We start from the raw sequence: 19,838 nt of genomic DNA on the forward strand, positions 1-19,838 counted from the left end.
AGTTCTTAAGGGTATTATTAAGAAGTTTATAGTTTTGAGTCTTAAGAATTATTGGGAACCAGATATAAGCTTGTTGTTTATGTCATTACATTTTGCTACCTTTTGTTTCTAAGGATGGTAAGAAAAGAGATTTTATGTATCATAATAATTCCTTTAATGCCAGCCACTTTTGTTGTAAGAACACATTACAGTTCTAACGCGTGCCATTTCTCTTTTAGGTTTTGGCTTGGTTTGAAGAAGGTGAAGAAACAATTACAGCTTTTGTAGAACCCTTTGTGATTTTACTTATATTAGTAGCCAATGCAATTGTGGGTGTATGGCAGGTAAGCAAAAATTCCTGTATTGCAAAATTTTGGTAATTTACGTAAGTGATTTAAACTGTTAAAACAATCTGTGGAACTACATGTGTTTTTTATCTATTAATTTATTTAATGGCAAAATTTTAGACCTCATGCATATATACTTTGCTGTTAAAATTGCTCATCCTTCATGGTAGCATGGAATTAAGAACAGTGGATAAAGAAGCTACTTAAGGAAAACCAGAAAATTTGACGACCAGTATTCTCTTTATATTTTCTAGCTGCTTCCTATGAAAAACTTTTATTCTCCTTGGGGGGGGGGGGGTGTGGGTGTGTGTGTGTGTGTGTGTGTGTGTGTGTGTGTGTGTGTGTATTTAGCTATAAAAATTGTTTAAATCCTAAATAATTTTACCTTCAGAGCATATTCCTGGCTATTTTCCCTTAACTGCCCAGTACCCAGGCCTTTCTTATTCACAGAATGGAAGCTGATTTTACTACAGAAACATAACGGGATCACACGTCTGCCCCATATTTGCATGATTGGTCTTCTGCAGATAGCTAGTTTGAGAATTTAACTTTTTTAAGACTATGGATCTTTTAGGTTTTTGTTTTTGATATATTTTAACAAACCCAGACTAATATTTCACATTCATCTTTTTATTTGTGGCTGTGTTGGGTCGTCTTTGCTGTGTGCAGTCTTTCTCTAGTTGCGGTGAGCGGGGGCTACTCTTCATTGCAGTGCGGTGGCTTCTCTTGTTGCGGAGCGCAGGCTTCCGTAGTTGTGGCTCGGGGGCTATAGAGTGCAGGCTCAGTAGTTGTGGCGCACTGGCTTAGTTACTCCGTGGCATGTGGGATCTTCCTGGACCAGGGATCGAATCCGTGTCCCCTGCATTGGCAGGCAGATTCTTAATCACTGTGCCACCGGGGAAGTCCCTCTCATTCATCTTTTAAGTATTGATCTTTTAGATGTTTGATAGATATAGTCACCTCTTTCAGGACTAAAATAGAGTGTATCTGTCATTCTTAAAGTGGAAGCATCTTATAAACATATTTAATCCTATTGGAATTGTAAACTTCTGATCTTATTAATAAACATGAAGGCCTTTATGTGGTGAGCTCATTTAGAAGGAAGCCTACTTAGAAGAAATTTTTAATTGTGCTACATTTGATTTTTTTAAATTGCTTTTATTTAAATAGAAACGATCTTTTTGTGAATAATTTAGGCAAAAGAAACAATATATAGCATTAGATTGTCCTTCTCAAGTTAGTAATATGCATTTTTAAATTAATTTATGTCAGTTACATAGTAGATAACTCATACATATTCCCATTTCATGCTTAGAGTGATTTTGTAAGGCAGATGATATTCCCATTGGACAGATGTGACATAGAAGTTCAGAGTGATTGACTTATCAAAGGCCATACAGATAGTACATACATAGAGTATCTGGGATTTATATCCAGGGTCAGGCTGATCTGAACTCCAAAGTAAAATTTTACAGCAATTTTCACAGGACTTTTAGATATGTCTTAGCTTAAAGAAAACAGTAATATTTTTGATGGATATCCTATTACATAATATACAGAAGGGTATGAGCAATAAATACTATAGGGTTCTTGCTTTCTGGAAGTAATGAAAGTTATAATTATAGTGTAAGGTAGTATTTGGGAGGGGTGGGGCATGTATTTCTGATCAGTGTCATCAAGGAAGGCTGACAAGCAATTGGGGGAACTATAAAGAAATAGGACTTTTGTGGGTGGAAGCTGGGGAGAATATTCCAGAGAGGGGGTGGCATGAGCAGAGAGGTACAAAGTGTGTTTGAGGAATGACACTTAGACCTATTTAGGTTTGACTGGAGGAGGTAGGAGTTGTAACTTTTAGAACAAAGGAAACCTTAGAAGGTCTTCTAAGTTTTTGTTCATAGTAAGTTAGGTATATTTGTTTTTCCCCAAGCTGACCTGTTTTTTGTTGTTTGTTTGTTTTTGTTTTTTTTAAATAAATTTGTTTATGTTTGGCTGTGTTGGGTCTCTGTTGCTTCACGCGGGTTTTCTCTAGTTGCGGTGAGTGGGGGCTACTCTTTGTTGAGGTGCGGTGGCTTCTCTTGTTGCAGAGCACGGGCTCTAGGCGGGTGGGCTCAGTAGTTGTGGCTCACAGGCTCTAGAGTGCAGGCCCAGTAGTTGTGGTGCACGGGCTTAGTTGCTCTGTGGTATGTGGGATCTTCCTGGACCAGGGCTAGAACCTGTGTCCCCTGCATTGTCAGGCAGATGCTTAACCACTGAGCCACCAGGGAAGTCCCCCTGATTTTTAATGTGGAACATTTTTTTTAAAGTCTTTATTGAATTTGTTACAGTATTGCTTCTGTTCTATGTTTTGGTTTTTTGGCCACAAGGCATGTGGGATCTTAGCTCCCTGACCAGGGATCGAACCTGCACCCCCTGCATTGGAAAGCAAAGACTTAACCATTGGACCACCAGGGAAGTCCCTCCCTGATTTTTAATAGAAGCAAAATACAGTGCTCCTGGACATCTTAATTTTGGTCAGTCTAATTAAACTCTACCTGACATGACCTCGAGGAAGGAGAAATAAAACTGCCACAGTTCATAAATTCAGGGGGGAAAATCCTGAGGAAAAAGTAGTTTCAAAGTTGAATAATTGAATAGCAACAATGCTCAGAATTTATTCTTTCTACAGTATCAGTAACATTTGAACTTAACCTGAAGGACCTTTTAGCCAGTGACATTAATTTGAGTTAGATATGCTGGTATTTCTGTTAATTATAAGGTGATACAGATAGACTCATTCTTCAAGCAGATCTGATTGGGATTTAAATTATTCTTATCATGAACTTTCCAAATTTAAGGTTTCCTGTACTTTCTCAGGAATGCATACATAAAAAGTTAGACACATGCCATTAGCTTTCAGTTTTGTGTCATCTAAATTCTCTTTAAGCAGGTTTGGGGACTTAATTTTTACCACAGTGTGAAAAATTAGATTGCATGTTATCGAGCATAAATTTTATCCAAATGTTAAACTGAAGAGCTTTAGGTTGGAGAGCAAAGATGTGAGAGAAATGAAAGAATATTTCCTTTGTCCACTGAGTAACCTCAACTGGGCATGTGCTTTGTAGATTTGCTCCTTCTAATGGCTTATTTTCTTTTTTTTTTAATTAATTAATTTTATATTTATTTTTGGCTGCGTTGGGTCTTCGTTGCTGTGTGGGGACTTTCTCTAGTTGCAGTGAGCACTCTTCGTTGTGGAGTGTGGGTTCTCATTGCAGTGGCTCCTCTTGTTGCAGAGCACGGGCTCTAGGCACGAGGGCTTCAATAGTTGTGGCACACGGGCTCAGTAGTTGTGGCTTGCAGGCTCTAGAGTGCAGGCTCAGTAGTTGTGGCGCATGGGCTTAGTTGCTCCACGGCATGTGGGATCTTTCCGGACCAGGGCTCAAATCTGTGTCCCCTGCATTGTCAAGCGGATTCTTAACCACTGTGCCACCAGGGAAGTCCTAATTGCTTATTTTCTAAAAGGAGAAAAGGCAAATTTCACACATACTCCCCCACCGCCCCACAAAGGAACTTTCCCTTAGCTTTTTTTTTTTCAACATGGCTCATTTTAATTCTGCATCTTTCATCTTGAAATTAGGAAATAAAAATTGTGTGTCGGGCTTCCCTGGTGGCGCAGTGGTTGAGAGTCCGCCTGCCGATGCAGGGGACACGGGTTCGTGCCCCGGTCAGGAAAGATCCCACATGCCACAGAGTGGCTGGACCCGTGAGCCATGGCCGCTGAGCCTGCGCGTCCAGAGCCTGTGCTCCGCAATGGGAGAGGCCACAACAGTGAGAGGCCCGCGTACTGCAAAAAAAAAAAAAAATTGTGTGTGACTAAGTCTTGACATGTTTATATATAATATTATGGTAAATATGGTATGTGACTGGCAGTGCTTCCGGCCACTTATTGGTCTTTAGTACTGGTGAGAGATTTAGAATTTGTGAGACATAACTGGATTTTCTTAATTCATCACTCAAAGCATTCACTATGTGCCAAAACACAATCTAAGCATTTTACACATAGCTTGTAAATCCTCACAACCCTTGAGGGTGGGTACTGTTAGTGTCCTGGTTTTATAGGCCATAAAGCTGTGTGTCATATTATCCACAGCCACATAGCTTTTGAGTGCAAAAGCCTGTGTTGAGCCTGGGCAGTCCAACCTCAGACCATCACCTTTCATGGGGGTCATGATTGATTTAATGATGTGAGTGTGTGAAGCTGAAGGTGAGGGCCATGTTGCCCAGTGTGCATAGGGACAGCAGGTTCTAATAACTGCTTCTTTCCATTGATTTTTATCTCCTTACCCTTCTTCGGGTGCTTATTTTTTCATTTTTAATACAAAATCATAAGGGCCTAATGTTATTACCTTAAGATGTGAATCATTTATTACAAATGTCATTAATATGCATCTCCTGTGTTTTTTCTTTTTAAGTTTAGTTTACAACTCTAAAATTTGATTCCTAGGGCCAGAAACACTTGGCAGTGGCAGGCTGTATTTACTACTGTTATCTTTTGTTTTCTTTTTTACAGGAAAGAAATGCTGAAAATGCAATCGAAGCCCTTAAGGAGTATGAGCCTGAAATGGGCAAAGTGTATCGACAAGACAGGAAGAGTGTACAGCGGATTAAAGCTAAAGACATAGTTCCTGGTGATATTGTAGAAATTGCTGGTGAGTTCAGTTTGTCATTTTTATTTTAGGTTGTATATCTGAATACAGTCCTTTTCTGAAGGCTCATACTTAAGAGTTTTAAAAGTTAGGCTCGTGTATCAATTACGTTAACAGATTTTTACTGCTATCCAAACAAATCAGGTTTTCTGTAAAATTTTCAAAGTGTTTTGGCACCTCCCTTCATGTTGATGTGTTTATCTTTTTTTTTTAAACAAGGTGTTTTGCATTATTGTGCTTATTACTTTTAGTACATTGTGGAACACTAGTGCAGGTGAGATAATGAACTTAATCTTGATTTGACAGTTAGTTGTAGTGAGCAGTTTGTAGAATACTAGTTAATGGCTACATAGTTTTTCCTGTTTTGGTTCTTGGCACAAATAGGTCAATCTTGGAACCATCAAACCTAGTTGATGGCTAAGGGTAATCTCATGACTTTAAAAGCTCTACTTAAGAATACTTTGACATAACACTGAGCCGGGGATCTAGGTTTGGGCTTTAAAGAGTTAGTGAATCCACTGCAATGCCAGAGCTCTACACAGATCTCAAAAAGGTCCTCTTTCCTATAGGTCAATGCCATGTTTTCAGGCAACCCAAATGCCCCTGGAGCCAATCAGAACTGTGTAATCTTTTTGCTGGGGAATTATTACATTGGGTTATTCAAATCATTGTGGTTTTTCACACCCTCCTGAGCTCAGAATACTTGTTTTCTTTTTGTGAATTGTCTCATAGTAACACCTTTACACTGACTTGTGGGGAAATTGTGCTTTGTCTTACTCATTGTAATGAGAATTCAGTGCTGAGTCTCCTGGCCTGTGCTCTGCAGTTTTGGTCTTTGAAAGTAAATTACCGGGACTTCCCTGGTGGTCCAGTGGTTAAGACTCTGCCCTCCCAATGCAGGGGGCCCGGGTTTGATCCCTGGTCAGGGAAACTAGATCCCGCATGCTGCCTGGCGCAGCCGAAAAACATAAGAAAAACAAAAGTAAATTACCTTGTCATAGGTCTTCCAGTAAAAGAATAGTGTTGCCTGTGTACCCACACGTTGATTACTTAGGACAGCAAAATTTGTATAAATGACCTAACAGCTTGCTTAATAGTGTTAACAAAAGTACAACTCAGAATGAAGTGTTTTGGCCAGTGGATTTTTTAAACTTAATTTTGACACAATTTCAGACTTAAAAGTTGCAAGACTAGTAAGAGTTCCCATTTAGCTTTTACCCAGATTCTCCAAATGTTTGTTATCACATGTGCATTATCCTCTTTCAGTCTGTATCTATACATTCACACATTTTTGTCTGAACTGTTTGAGAGTAAGTTGCAGAAATGATGCCTCTTTACTCCTAAATACTTGAGTGGTTATTCTATAAAATTTAGAGCATTCTTTTAATATGATTCTAGTTAACTACTGAAAGTAGATAACAGTATTGTATCAGTTTTTTTAATCTGTAGACCTTATTTAGATTTAACCATTTTGTCACCATGGATTTTACAGCAAAAATATGACTTAGGGAATTCTGGTGGTGATGTAGGAAGTAGGTCAGAATGGGAAGGCTGGAGATAGGTAAGGGTTAATGAGAGCAAACAATAACGAAGGCTGTAGCATTAAGAATAATGAGGGGAAGATTTTGAGTTTATAAGTAGGAGTTTTAAAGCAAGGGTGCACATCAGAATTATCTGGGGACCCTCCTTAAAAGTTTTTACCAGGTCTCAACCCAAAGTATTAACTCTGAATCTCCCTTGGGCAAGGAATTACAGCCATGTATAGTTTGAAAAGTGAGCCTCAGGTTTAGGTGCCAAGCAACAGGTTTTGATAACTTAATAGATATTGGGGTGGATGTGAAGTAGGGTGTGGCATCAAAGATACTGGCAGGATATCTAGTTTAGGTGCCCGGGTGGTGATGGTGCTAGTAACTGAGGAAGGAAACATTAGAGGAAGATAGTTTGTCTTTCCACAAATATATATGTGGTCAGTGCACTTGCAGGTCACCTAAATATTGCACAAGATTCTTTTTGACTTTGTATGTTTTCCAGTTCTCCAGCTTAGTCTGGTAATATACTTTCAGCCTGTCAAATTAAGATATTGTAAGAATTTTTTGTGCTACTTAAGCTATTTCAGTATATTCAATGTATCTGAAAACTTAGAGAAATCACCCCCAAAGTGTTAACCCTTGGTTTGCATCAGTAGATGGCAGTGGTTTACAGCGTCAGAGGAAACTGTAACCTTGATCCTCAAAGCATCATCTTCCCTTTTGAAGGAATAAACTAAGACCAGCTTCTCTTCAATGGAGGTGGTTTTGGTTTCTCTTTTCTCTGAATTCTGGTTCTCTCCAGTCTTTCCTGTCTCAGTTAGTCACTCTTACCAACTAGTTAACTGAGAGAAACTTGGGAATCATCTTGATTCTTTCCTCTTTTATTCTGTCTCTAAGACCAGTTGATTCTGTCTCCAAAACACACCCAAATTTGTTTACTACTTTTTCCTCAGTCACCACACCAGTCCCACCATCACCTCACACTGACATTGTCATTGTGTCCTAACGAGCCTCTGCCTTCCTTTACTGTTTTCTTTCCACACAGAAGCCAGTTTCCTAAAGGTCATGTTTATTCACTTGCTAAAACACTTCAGTGGCTTCTCTCTTGCACCAGAAATATAAATTTTTTTCTTTGACCCTAAATGACCTTGCATTGTATAGCTCCTGCTTGCTTCTGTGATTTCATCTTATGCAACTCCCTATGCTCTAGCCATGCAGGACTCTTTTTTTTTTTTTTGGCTGAGTTGGGTCTTTGTTGCTGCGCTCGGGCTTTCTCTAGTTGTGGCTAGCAGGGGTTACTCTTCATTGCAGTGCGCGGGCTTCCCATTGCAGAGCACAGGCTCTAGGTGCGCAGGCTTCAGTGGTTGTGGTGTGTGGGCTCTAGAGTGCAGGCTCAGTAGTTGTGGTGCACAGGCTTAGTTGCTCTGTGGCTCGTGGGATCTTCTCGGACCAGGGCTCGAACCCGTGTCACCTGCATTGGCAGGCAGATTCCCAACCACTGCGCCACCAGGGAAGCCCCACTGCCTTTCTTTTAATATTCAAAAAAAATATTAAAACATGAGTTTAAATTCCTCATCTTAGGTGAATCTACTTATTACCAATAGTAATTGTTCTAAGCAGTACACATTCTCAACCCTATTCCGATTTCACCTGTTTTTGAATCCTTTGTGAGGAGTCTAACAGGTCCTGATAGTTAACACTTTTTTCCTCCAACTCTTCCCCCACTGTATACTAATTGCTAAAAGCATATGCAATGCTTGGACATTGGGCTCTTGTATAGTATTATTTTTTGAATTTTGACCATTCTGAGGGATGCTGAACAGAGGTGGTAACTAGTTTTAGATAGATACGAGCAACTAGTTTTAGATAGATATGAACATTTTATTAAACACTATTGTCATACTACTAGGCAAGGAGCAGACGTGTGTCACACTGATCATTGTAATCTTGCTGAGCATGTAACAAGCGCTCAGTGAGTAATAAATGAAACTTGAAATCAGAAGTATGGAGTAGGTTTAGCTAATGTAAACCTGCTTATTGTGCAGCTTCTGTGCAGAATAGATAATTTGAAGTCTCTGTGCTTAAGTTCAGTAATAACAAAGCTTGAAGTGTGTGCCAGATATAGTGATAAACTTGCTAGTGCTTGGTTTTTAACCATCAACCACTCTATGGGGTGCATACTGTTAGTCATATTTTACAATTGAAACTGAGTCTTTGTGGTTTATTGCTTCTATCTTCAACTGTAGTTAATTTGCTAGAGAATATACAGTATCCTTAGTGAATGTGTACATATTTCATATATCAATTTGTTGGAGGCCTAGTTTATAATCTTTTAAAAACAGCTTTATTGAGATATAATTCACATGCCATAATTAATATTCACTCCTTTAAAGTGTGTAATTAAGTGTTTTTTAGTATATTCAGAGTTCTACAGTCATAACCACTGTCTAATTTCAGAACATCTTCCTCCAAAAAGAAAACCCTATATCCATTAGCAATCACTTCCTCTGCCCTTCTTTCCCCAGTCCCTGGCAACCACAATTTTTTTTTAGGGATTTGCTTATTCTGGATATTGTATATAAATGGAATCATACAATAAATGCCCTTTTTAGACTGGCTTCTTTCACTTAGTATATTGTTCTCAGGATTCATTTATGTTGTAGCATGTATCATATAGTTCATTCATGTGTATACTGTATTCTTTATGGCTCAATAATATTCCATTGTTTAGGTATGCCACATTTTGTTTATTCATTCATCAGTTCATGAGTGTTTGAGTGGCTTTCTCCTTTCTGGCTATTACGCTACTGTGAACATTCAAGTACAATTTTTGTGTGAACATATGCTTTCACTCTCTTAGATATATACCTAGACATGGAATTGCTGGAGCTTACGGTGACTCAAAGTTTAACATTTTGAGGAACTTCCCAACTGTTTTCCAAAGTGATTGCATCATTTTACATTCCATCAGCGATGTATATAGGTTCCAGTTTCTCCACATCCTCATCAACACTTGTCTTTTTTTAAATTTTAGCCTTGAAGTGTTATCTCATTGTGATTTTAATTTGTACTTCCCTAATTTCCTAATGATATTGAGCATCTTTTCATGTGCTTATTTTCAATTAGTATGTCATCTTTGAGAACTGTCTAAATCCATTGGGTTTAGTTGGGCTGTCTTTTTAATGTTGAGTTGTAAGAGTTCTTTACATAACCTGGCTTATCAGATAGGGTTTGAAAATTTTTTTTCCCGTTCTGTAGGTGTCTTTTTTACTTGACAGTGTCCTTTGTAGCATAAAAGTTTTTAATTTGATAGAGTCCTATTTGTCTTTTTTTTTCTTTCATTGCTTGTGCTTTTGGTGTCATATCTAAGAAGCTATTCTGTGATCTCATGTCACCAAGATTTTGTATATGGTGTGAGGTAGGTGTCCAACTTGATTTTTTTGCATTTGGATATCCAGTAGTATCAGCACCATTTGTTGAAAAGACTTCTTCATTGAATTGTCCTGACACTCGTCAAAAATCAATTGACTTCATTTTCCACTGCAAACTGACTATTATTCCATTGATCTGTATGTCTTTCCTCATGCCAGTACCACACTGTCTTGATTACTGTAGCTTTGTAGTAAGTTTTGAAATCACTAAATTTGAGTCCCCTGGCTTTGTTGTTTTTCTAGGTTATTTTGGGTGTTCTGAGTCCCTTGCATTTCCATATGCATTTTAAGTTTAGCTTGTTAATTTCTGCCCCAAAACCCTGCATAGATTTTGATAAGAATAATGTTGACTCTGTAGCTCAGTTTGGGGAATATATACATCACAGTAATATTAAATCTTCTGATCCATGACAATGGGGTGTCTTTATGTTTATTTAGGTCTCGTTTCTTTTAACACTCTGTTTTCAGCATTCAAGTCTTGTACTACTTTTGTTAAGTTTATTCCTAAGTATTTTATCGTTTTTTGTTCGTTTTTTGCGGGGGAGCTATTTGTAATTGGAATAGTTTTCTTAATTTCATTTTCAGATTGTTCTTTGCTAGTGTATAGAAACACAGTTGATTTTTGTGTACTGATATTGTACCTTGCAATCTTGGTAGACTCTTTTATTCTAATAGTTTTTCAGGGGTTCCTTAAGATTTTCTCTATATAAGACCATGTCATCTGAAAACAAATATTTTTGTCTTTTCAGCCTGGGTGCCTTTTCTTTTTCTTGTCTAATTACCCTGGCTAGACTCTCCAGTAGAATGTTGAAAAGAAGTGGCAAGAGTAGAAATCCTTGTCTTGTTCCTGGTCGTAGGGGAAAAGCATTCAGTCTTTTACCATGAAGTATGATGTTAGCTGCGGGTTTTATAGATGCCCTTTATCATGTCGAGGATGCCTGATCACAATTTTAATTTTTAGGTTGTCAGTATACTCTTGTTTGGTCTGTTCTGGTGACTTTTCATGGTGGTTATGTATTTAGATCCAAATTAGAAATGGTTAGTTTTGCTAGATTACTAGGACCAGTGGGTCACTGAACTGGGAAAGATGTAATCCTAAGGCATTTAAGTGAATTATATGGAACATTTTGGGAAAACATATTGTGACTGCTTGACCTGGGCCAGATAAATAGGTATTTATTTTATTCAGACTTTTAATTCTATACACGTTGAGGCTTTTTAACTTCTACTTTTATTACGATTAGTAATGTAGTTGACCCTGCAATTTGGCATTTAGCCCAATAATTCAGTTCTGTAAAACTGTAGAAATGAACTTCAATTCTAAATGTAGATCTAAATTATTTCTTGTCAAAGTCTTGCATGGCCTGAAGGGATAAATGGCATGAATTGTGCTTTTAGACATGGTAACTTTTATACTATTACTTAAATTATGAAATTGAGTGTGAGGGTTCTTTCTGGTGAATTGAAAAACTGGAGAATACTGTGAACTGTCTTGAAGATGAAAGTGAGCATGGAGTTGCTTTTTTGATACTTGCCGAAAGAAAGAGACCTTTTTGTAGTCATTGTTTGGATGTAAGAATCATCTCCTAACTTCAGATGATAAACTTCTTTTTGCTAGCTTCTGGAAGACATCTGATAGGATGGTTCTGCTGAACTTTCTGAAGACTGGTGGCTTTTTGAGGGGGAGATGGAGGGGGTTTAAGGGAATTATATTTTAGATGTTGCTATACCAACTAATAACCTTTCCAGGAAGACATTGTGTAAGCGTGCATAGCAAAACCATACGTATACTTATAACTATCTAGAATACAGGAACCAAATAAAATTGATTTGGCAAGTATAAATATGGAGACAGTTACCCATGTGTTCATCTTCTGAAGCCACAATAATTTTGTTTTATCTTAATGCCAGGAAAATATTTCTCTGACGGATGGAAACCAAAAGTAATAAAATCAGGGGCTTCCCTGGTGGTGCAGTGGTTGCGAGTCTGCCTGCCGATGCAGGGGACATGGGTTCGTGCCCCGGTCCGGGAAGATCCCACATGCCGCGGAGCGGCTGGGCCCGTGAGCCATGGCCGCTGAGCCTGTGCGTCCGGAGCCTGTGCTCCGCAACGGGAGAGGCCACAACAGTGAGAGAGGCCCGTGTACCGCAAAAAAAAAAAAAAAGTAATAAAATCAGGTATAATTTTATGAGAAATGAACATCAGTGTTTAAGCGTTCTGTATTATCTGCCAATATTATCAAGGTGAATCGAGCTATGATAGTCATGAAACTCTTTAACTTTAGAATTTGGGGAGGTTTCAGTATTTGCATGGGAGGGGTATTACTGACTTCTCAGCTTTTTTTTTTTTTTAATTTATTTTTGGGTGTGTTGGGTCTTCGTTGCTGTGCGCGGGCTTTCTCTAGTTGCAGTGAGCAGCGGTTACTATTCGTTGCAGTGCGTGGGCTTCTCATTGCGGTGGCTTCTCTTGTTGCAGAGCATGGGCTCTAGGAGCACAGGCTTCAGTAATTGTGGCTTGTGGGCTCTAGAGTGCAGGCTCAGTAGCTGTGGCGCATGGGCTTAGTTGCTTCGCGGCATGTGGGATCTTACCGGACAAGGGCTCGAACCCGTGTCTCCTGCATTGACAGGCGGATGCTTAAGCGCTGTGCCACCAGGGAAGTCCCTTCAGAGTTGTTTAAAACAAACTTCTTGTATCTTGGTAATCCAGAGTTGATAAATAGCACAAGGACATAAATATCCTCAGATGACTTCTGTCCTGTAGTATACTCTGGAATAAATCATATTTTAAGATTATGTAGGTGATAGAAATGAGTCTCAACATAAAACTGCATTTGCTTTATTTAGGTTCTGGAGAAGTTGATTTTATATTTCCTAAAATGAAGAATAAATATTCAGCAGTAGTGCCAGCAATTTCAGGATTTTTTAAATGAAAAGAATAATTCTTAAACTTGGTAATTATTTAAGGGAAGAAAAGTTTCACTTTTGATAGCTTGCAGTAATGAAATTTAGTAACATGTATGAAGTGGCATTTCCAAGCATTTGAGGTAAAGAAAAGATAAAGTTGTAAAATAGAAAGATGACTGATTCATGTAAGAACCTGTGTTATTATCCTAATTCCATATGACACAGGACAAAGTAAATTAACCTAATCTCTACAAAACTGGGTAATTGGAGTAGCCTCTTAAGGAGCTTTCTGGCTCAAAAGATGTATGATTCAGATAATGTAGCCTTATTCGTTTAGCTGGGGCCATGAGCCTTTTTTTCTTTTGCTTTTAGAAAGAAGGATAGGAGAAGCCTGACTGAACAGTCAGCAAACACTTAATCCATACCTGTTGAGCTCCCTAACACAAATATCAGAAAAGTTAATTCTGTGCTGTAGAGCAGAGGGTTTGGCAAACTTTTTTTAACGGAGCTACCTAGTAAATATTTTGGCTTTTGTGGTCCCAAACAGTCTCTGTAGGGGGGGGGAAATTTTTTTTTAAATAAGACTTTAAAAATGAAAATCATCCTTGGCTCAAGGGCTGTTTTTATATTTATTTTTATTTTTTTTTTGTCATTTACTTAGGTTGTGCCAGGTCTTAGTTGCAGCAGGTGGGTTCCTTGGTTGTGGTATGCAAACTCTTAGTTGCGGCATGCATGTGGGATCTAGTTCCCTGAGTAGGGATCAGACCCAGGCCGCCTGCATTGGGAGCGCGGAGTCTTACCACTCTGCCACCAGGGAAGTCCTTCAAGGGCTGTTTTTAGTGTGTTTGTTTGTTTGTTTTTTTTTTGGCCTGCGTTGGGTCTTTGTTGCTGGGCGTGAGCTTTTCTCTAGTTGTGGTGAGTGGGGTCTACCCTTTGTTGCGGTGCGTGGGCTTCTCATTGTGGTGATTTCTCTTGTTGCAGAGCACGGGCTCTAGGGCTCATGGGCTTCAGTAGTTTTGGTGCACAGGCTCAGTAGTTGTGGCGCACGGGCTTAGTTGCTCTGCGGTATGTGGGATCTTCCTGGACCAGGGCTTGAACCTGTGTTGCCTGCATTGGCAGGCAGATTCTTAACCACTGTGCCACCAGGGAAGTCTACAGCAGTAGTTCTTAATCATTTCTAGATCACATGTCCTCTAAAAATTAATGAAATCTATGGACTCTTTCCCCAAATACATGTATTCAAAATCTTGTATGCAATTTCAGGGGATTCTTTTGCCCTTCTCCCTAGAAATCCACCCCAAGATTCTAGCTGTTTGGTTTTAAAAAATGAAGTTACAAGCATACCCAGTTTTACTGTGCTTCTCTTTATTGTGCTTTGCAGATACTGCATTTTTTGCAAATATTTCAACTTTTTATTATTATATTTTTATGATCTGTGATCTTTGATGTTACTATTGCAAAAAGATTGACTTACTGAGGGCTCAGGTGATTAGCTTTTTTTAAGTGATTAAGTCTTTTTAAATTAACATATGTACATTTTTTTTTAGACAATGCTATTGCACACTTAATAGAGTACAGTATAGTGTAAAATCTTCCATGTGGCTCTCTTTATTGTAGTATTTGCTTTTGTGGTTGTCTGGAATTGAACCCACAGTGTCTGCAAGGTATGGCTATATACTATATAATCCAGCAATTCCACTTCTGGAGTATATATTCAAAAGACATGAAATTGCTCTCCTTAAGAGGTCTGCACCCTTATGTTCATTGTAGCATTTGTGTATAATAGGAAAAACATGGTAAAAACCTAAGTATCCATCAACAGATAAATGGATAAAGAAAATGGTGTGTGTACACACACACTCTCTAGAATATTATTCAGCCATAAAAATGAAGGAAATCCTGCTGTTTGCAACAACATGGATGGATCTTAAGTGAAATAAGTCAGAGAAAGGCAAGTACTGTGTAATCTCACTTACATGTAAATCTTTTAAAAAGCAAACTCATAGAAACGTATATCAGATTGGTGGTTGCCAGGGGCGGGGAGTGGGGGAATTGGGTGAAGGTGGTCAGAAGGTACAAATTCCAGTTTTAAGACAAATGTGTTCTGGGATGTAATGTACAGCATGATGACTATAGGTAACAGAACTGTAGTGCATATATGAAAGTTGCTAAGAATAGATCTTAAGTTCTCATCATAAGGAAAAAATTGTAACTGTGAGGTGATGGATATTAACTGATTGTAGTAATTTCACATTGTATGTATATATCAGATGTTTTACACCCTAAACTTACAGTGTTACAGCTGGTTTATATCTCAGTAAAATGGGAGAAGTCGATTACAGTTAAACAGTCTAGTTAGTAAAATATTGTCTGATGAAGCAATTTACATAGTGTTGGAATATTGTTAGAATAAACAGTTTTCACCTGTTCCTAGAATGATTAAACACAGCTCAGAGAAATAGAAGCAAAGATACATGACCAAATAAGGTTTGTTGTCTTTTGCCTTTTCCCCCATATGCAGTTGTTTCACAACAAGAAGGATGGGAGAACAAGGCTAGTTAGAGATGTAGATCTAAGCCATCTGTAACCAAATAACAGTAGAAATCATTATTTTAGTTGTTCCCGTAAGTTATATCTCTTTGTGTAGAGATATAAGTTCTTAGTCTTAAGAACTTGTATATAAGCAGAACAGCAAATAGTCTAAAACAGAAATCAGCGTGGGAAAAACGAAAGAAATCAGCATGGATGTATTAGAAGCAGAGGGTTTTGAGACCTAGAGCCCTTTATTCATCACTGTGAGAGTAGCTAAGACGTTAAGAACAATGAGAAATGAAGAACTTGGAAAGATCTCCCCAATCATCAGATCATGATGGACCAGTTGATCTTGAAGGCTGACCTGAATTTCATGGAGCTGGCATTTCCTCATTTCCTATAATCATCTCCTCCCCTTCTCCCCTCTCCCTGTGACTCAGTGATAGTCACAGTACCAATAAGTGCCAACCTTTCCAATCCTTATCAGTGTGATTAAGATTTGGGGAAAATTAGAAGAAAGACATGGTATAGGGAGCACATTTCCTAAGTGTGACACAAAACCACCAAGATCACCAGATTTGACTATGTAAAAATATAAAACAACTTTTGTTTTGAAGATGATAAAAGAATTTAAAAAAATAAAGTGTTTGGTGTTAACAGTGGTCAGAAAAATACAGGATTGAGAGTATGGGGAAATGGCAAGAAAATAAATTTTGGTGGAAGTATACATCTGTAGGAAAATTCTGTTTCTGTGAATCTTTTCTCCAGAAGTAATCTAAGTGCACAAAGATGTTCTCTATATAACATTGTAATAGGAAAATTGGAAACACCTAGATGGCTATGAAAATGGTGACTGATTAATTTAGTCCATCCACAGAATGGCTATGAAATACCTGTGACCTTGAGCAAGTTAGCCTTTTGTGACTCATTTTCCTCATCTGTAAACCGGGAATGAAGATAATCAGACCTTCCCTAGAATTGTGAAGATTAAGAGTTAGTAACTCATAAAGCTCTTGTAGTAGTGCTTGGTATAGAATAAGCATTCTCCAAAGTTTGGCTTTAGAGATTATTGCTTTAGCTTTAGGTATTATTATTATGTAGCCATTAAAAAAGAATGAGACAGATAAGTATATACTAATGTAAAAGGAGATTTGTGATTTTTATTTTAATGAAGTTTTAATAAGTGTTAGCCATAGAGAAAGGTATCTGATAAATACTGTTAACAGCGAGATATTTGGATGAAGGGAGTGAGGGATGGGTTATCACCTCGTAAAAAGCATACTTTACTTTTGTAATAAAGAGGAATTTATGTTGGTATCCCAGATATTGTATACTCTAAATTTGCCTAATGATGGGCTGCCTCCACAGCATCTAATGAGCCGGCTATCTTCCATTCTAGTAGCTGGAAACTTGCCTGTCTAGGAACCGCCATGCCATTTTTATTGGTAGTTATATATTACACCAGTTTTATTATAAAATGTTCCTTTATAAGGAGCTAAAATATACTTGTCTGTTTTATACGTTAGTTTTTTGCTTTGGAGCACATAGAAGTCTGATTCCTCTTCCTATGGTGGCCTGTTACGTAGTTGAAGGTAAATTCGTCTCCCTTTTAGAGCTGGGGGGAGACCTCAACTAAAACTCTGAGAGCGTGCAACTTGTCCAAAAGCGTGTGGCAGTTTATGGTAGAACTGGGAGTCTCGAGTGTTAATGGTGTGGTGTATCCTAAAATTTTTATTTTCAGGTTAGTCTTGGCTCTTTCTGTTGTTCCTGTAATAATTTTTAAACCCTTTACCATCTTGATGGCTTTTTTTGGTGCCCAGACTTGAATGCAGTTAATGTAAGTGGAGTCTGGTTGATACTCTAGACCTTATCCTCCACTCTTACACATAAGGACATTTCTTTAGCAATCTTAATTGCCCTACCAGCTAAAACCCATGAGTCTTTTTCATGCTTCTCTTTCCCCACTACATCTAGTCCTCTACTAGCATACATGTATTTTGTTTTTAGTCTAAATTTTAAGCAGCAATCACTGTTAAACCTCATTCAGCTCAACCAAGTCTTAGGTCTGTTTGGATCCTGATTTTTTCGTTGTTCCAAGCTTTGTGACATTCTTCAACTTGATAATTATCATAAGTTTCTGGTGCTTGTTTTTTAAAGAAAATAATGTGTGTGCAGGTACTTCATTCCTTAACAAATATTTTACTTGGTAGCCACTATGTGCCAGCATAATACCAGGACCTGGGAAATCAGTGGTGACTAAGTGACTGCCTTCTTGGAGGTTTTGAGTCTAGTGAGGAAGACACATCAAATATATAATGTGGTGAGTGTTAGGAAAGGACAGCTCTCTGTTAGGTTGGTATCCCTTAATCTTGGAAGTTCAAGGAAAGCCTTGCTTTTTGTGAAGACTCAGAACTTTGAGGAACTGAAGAGCATTGTTTGAAGCTTAGAGGGAAGGGGAGAGTCATAAAAAGTAAGAGCAATTGGGTCGTGGAGGGTGTTAAAAACCATGGTTAAGATACTAAACTTTATTTAGAGTCTAGTAGGAAGAAGCTGTTCAAAGGTTTTAAAGAAAAGAATTATATATCTGCATTTTTAAAAGATGAGTTTCATTTCATCATAGATAATACATCCAAAAAACCAGACTGGGAACAAATATGGTATAAAGTATGGCAGTTTGTAATGTTCCTTCCATGCTCACCCTGAGGCCTAGAAGTAGTTTTAAGTAGGCAAGTAGGGCTTCTCAAGTGAAGAATTTCATTCATTCTTCCTGACTACAAAATTTATGAACCAAATTGCAAAGAGTGAAAGTATTTGAGTCATAGTTAAATGTTTAAGTAATTTAGGTTAATTCATTCTATTGTGGGTCATTTTTCCTCAGCCATCTAAACTCAGAAACAGTAGTGGTATTTAGGAGATAATTTCTGATCTTATGTATAGTTTTCTCTTAAAAAAAGATTTGAATAACTGGTAGAATTTGCCACAATAAACTAGATTTTTTTCCTTATATATAATCAATTCAAAAAAGACTTTTTCTAAGTAGTGCTGATTTTAACCATCAGTCTTTTTGACGTAATGATATAAACAATGTTAAAGTATCCTGGCTTTATAAAACTCCTTCCTAGGTTTTAGGTAAAGAAAGCTTGTGTTCATTCGATTCTAAAATGTGGCCAAGTAATAATTTCCTTTAAATGGCTTTTACTCGCCTTCTTGGTAACCTAGCATAAAGTATACATTGAAGAATTTGTTCAGAGTGGAAATCTGTGATAGCAGGTTTTAAAGAGCTACAGACTTAAGGAGCCAAGAGCTGAATTTGAAGTGTCAGATGTTAAACAAATAGAAGGTAGTTTATAACAGAGTTTATTATTTTATTACACTGCCTGAACTCAAGAGACAAAGAAAAAAAATTTCAGAGGAAAATATTGCAGAGCATCCCCTTGGCAAGAGTAAGAATTTTCCACTACCACTTGCCCTAAGGGCACTGACATTCCCCATCGGGGAAATATCACTGGATGTGATCATCAGAACAGGCTGCCTACTCCTCATGCACAAAACTGTCTGGAATTCACAGAAGCCTGCAGACAAAGCAAAATTATTTCTTAGTGGAAAAGTATTCATTGAATCTTTGCTTTCATGGATTTTTTACTTCCTTAGACAACCAGCTTCCTAACAGATTTAATCCTAAATTGACTCCTACAAACAAAAAGCACAGAGTCACACAGTAATATAAAGGAAGTCTTTCATTAATTGAGGTTCCTTAGGTAAGACTCCTTTTACTTACTGCCTTTAGTTTTTCCTGTCTAAAATGAGGACTTGAGTTGGGTTGGTCAAGATGATGTGAGGGAGGGTCTGTCTAGCTAGGAGAATACTAGAATTTGGCAGGTTTTTAAAACCAGTTTGGATTTATGCTATTTAGTACCTTTCCACAAAGAGATCGGTTTATAATGGAAACAAATGAAATGTGAAACTTTAAGGTAGTACATTTCCCAAGTGTTGGGGGATTTAGGGTCTTCTTGGCCTAGAGCTGTGGCATACGTGGCACATGAGAAACAGCACATAGTAAAGGCTATTCTAAACAGGCCCTTCACAGGATCTGTGACACCAGGTACTAAGCCTTTTCTTTTTTCTTATATTAATTTTTTAGTGTGCTTGGAGAATTTCTTTAAAATATGAATTCCTGGACCCCAGACTCTTGAAGAGCAGGTCCTGAGATTCTGTAGTTTATAAAAGGCCCCCAGGTCATCTCTTAATTTTAGAATGGCTGTTACAGGATGGAAGAAAAGTGAAGAAGAACTTGAGGTCAGTTTTTTTTTTTTTTTTTTTTTGCGGTACGTGGGCCTCTCACTGTTGTGGCCTCTCCCGTTGCGGAGCACAGGCTCCGGACGCACAGGCTCAGCGGCCATGGCTCACGGGCCCAGCCGCTCTGCGGCATGTGGG

The 19,838-nt window shown here is 38.1% G+C and overlaps 1 protein-coding gene across 4 annotated transcripts in view; it reads left to right on the plus strand.

Moving 5' to 3' along the window:
- ATP2A2 (ATPase sarcoplasmic/endoplasmic reticulum Ca2+ transporting 2) overlaps nucleotides 1-19,838 on the plus strand; it is a 61,171-nt gene that overhangs the window by 8,806 nt on the left and 32,527 nt on the right. For all 4 annotated transcript variants that reach the window (XR_009521665.1, XR_009521666.1, XM_060028017.1 and 1 more), the window contains 2 exons: nucleotides 219-323; nucleotides 4,873-5,011. Coding sequence is in view for 2 of the 4 variants with exons in the window: in XM_060028017.1 (XP_059884000.1) it covers nucleotides 219-323; nucleotides 4,873-5,011 (244 nt within the window). In the remaining 2 variants the exon portion in view is untranslated. The remainder of the gene's footprint in view (nucleotides 1-218; nucleotides 324-4,872; nucleotides 5,012-19,838) is intronic.

The sequence above is a fragment of the Delphinus delphis genome, chromosome 13, assembly GCF_949987515.2.
Source record: "Delphinus delphis chromosome 13, mDelDel1.2, whole genome shotgun sequence".
In the NCBI taxonomy this organism is placed as follows: Eukaryota; Metazoa; Chordata; class Mammalia; order Artiodactyla; family Delphinidae; genus Delphinus; species Delphinus delphis.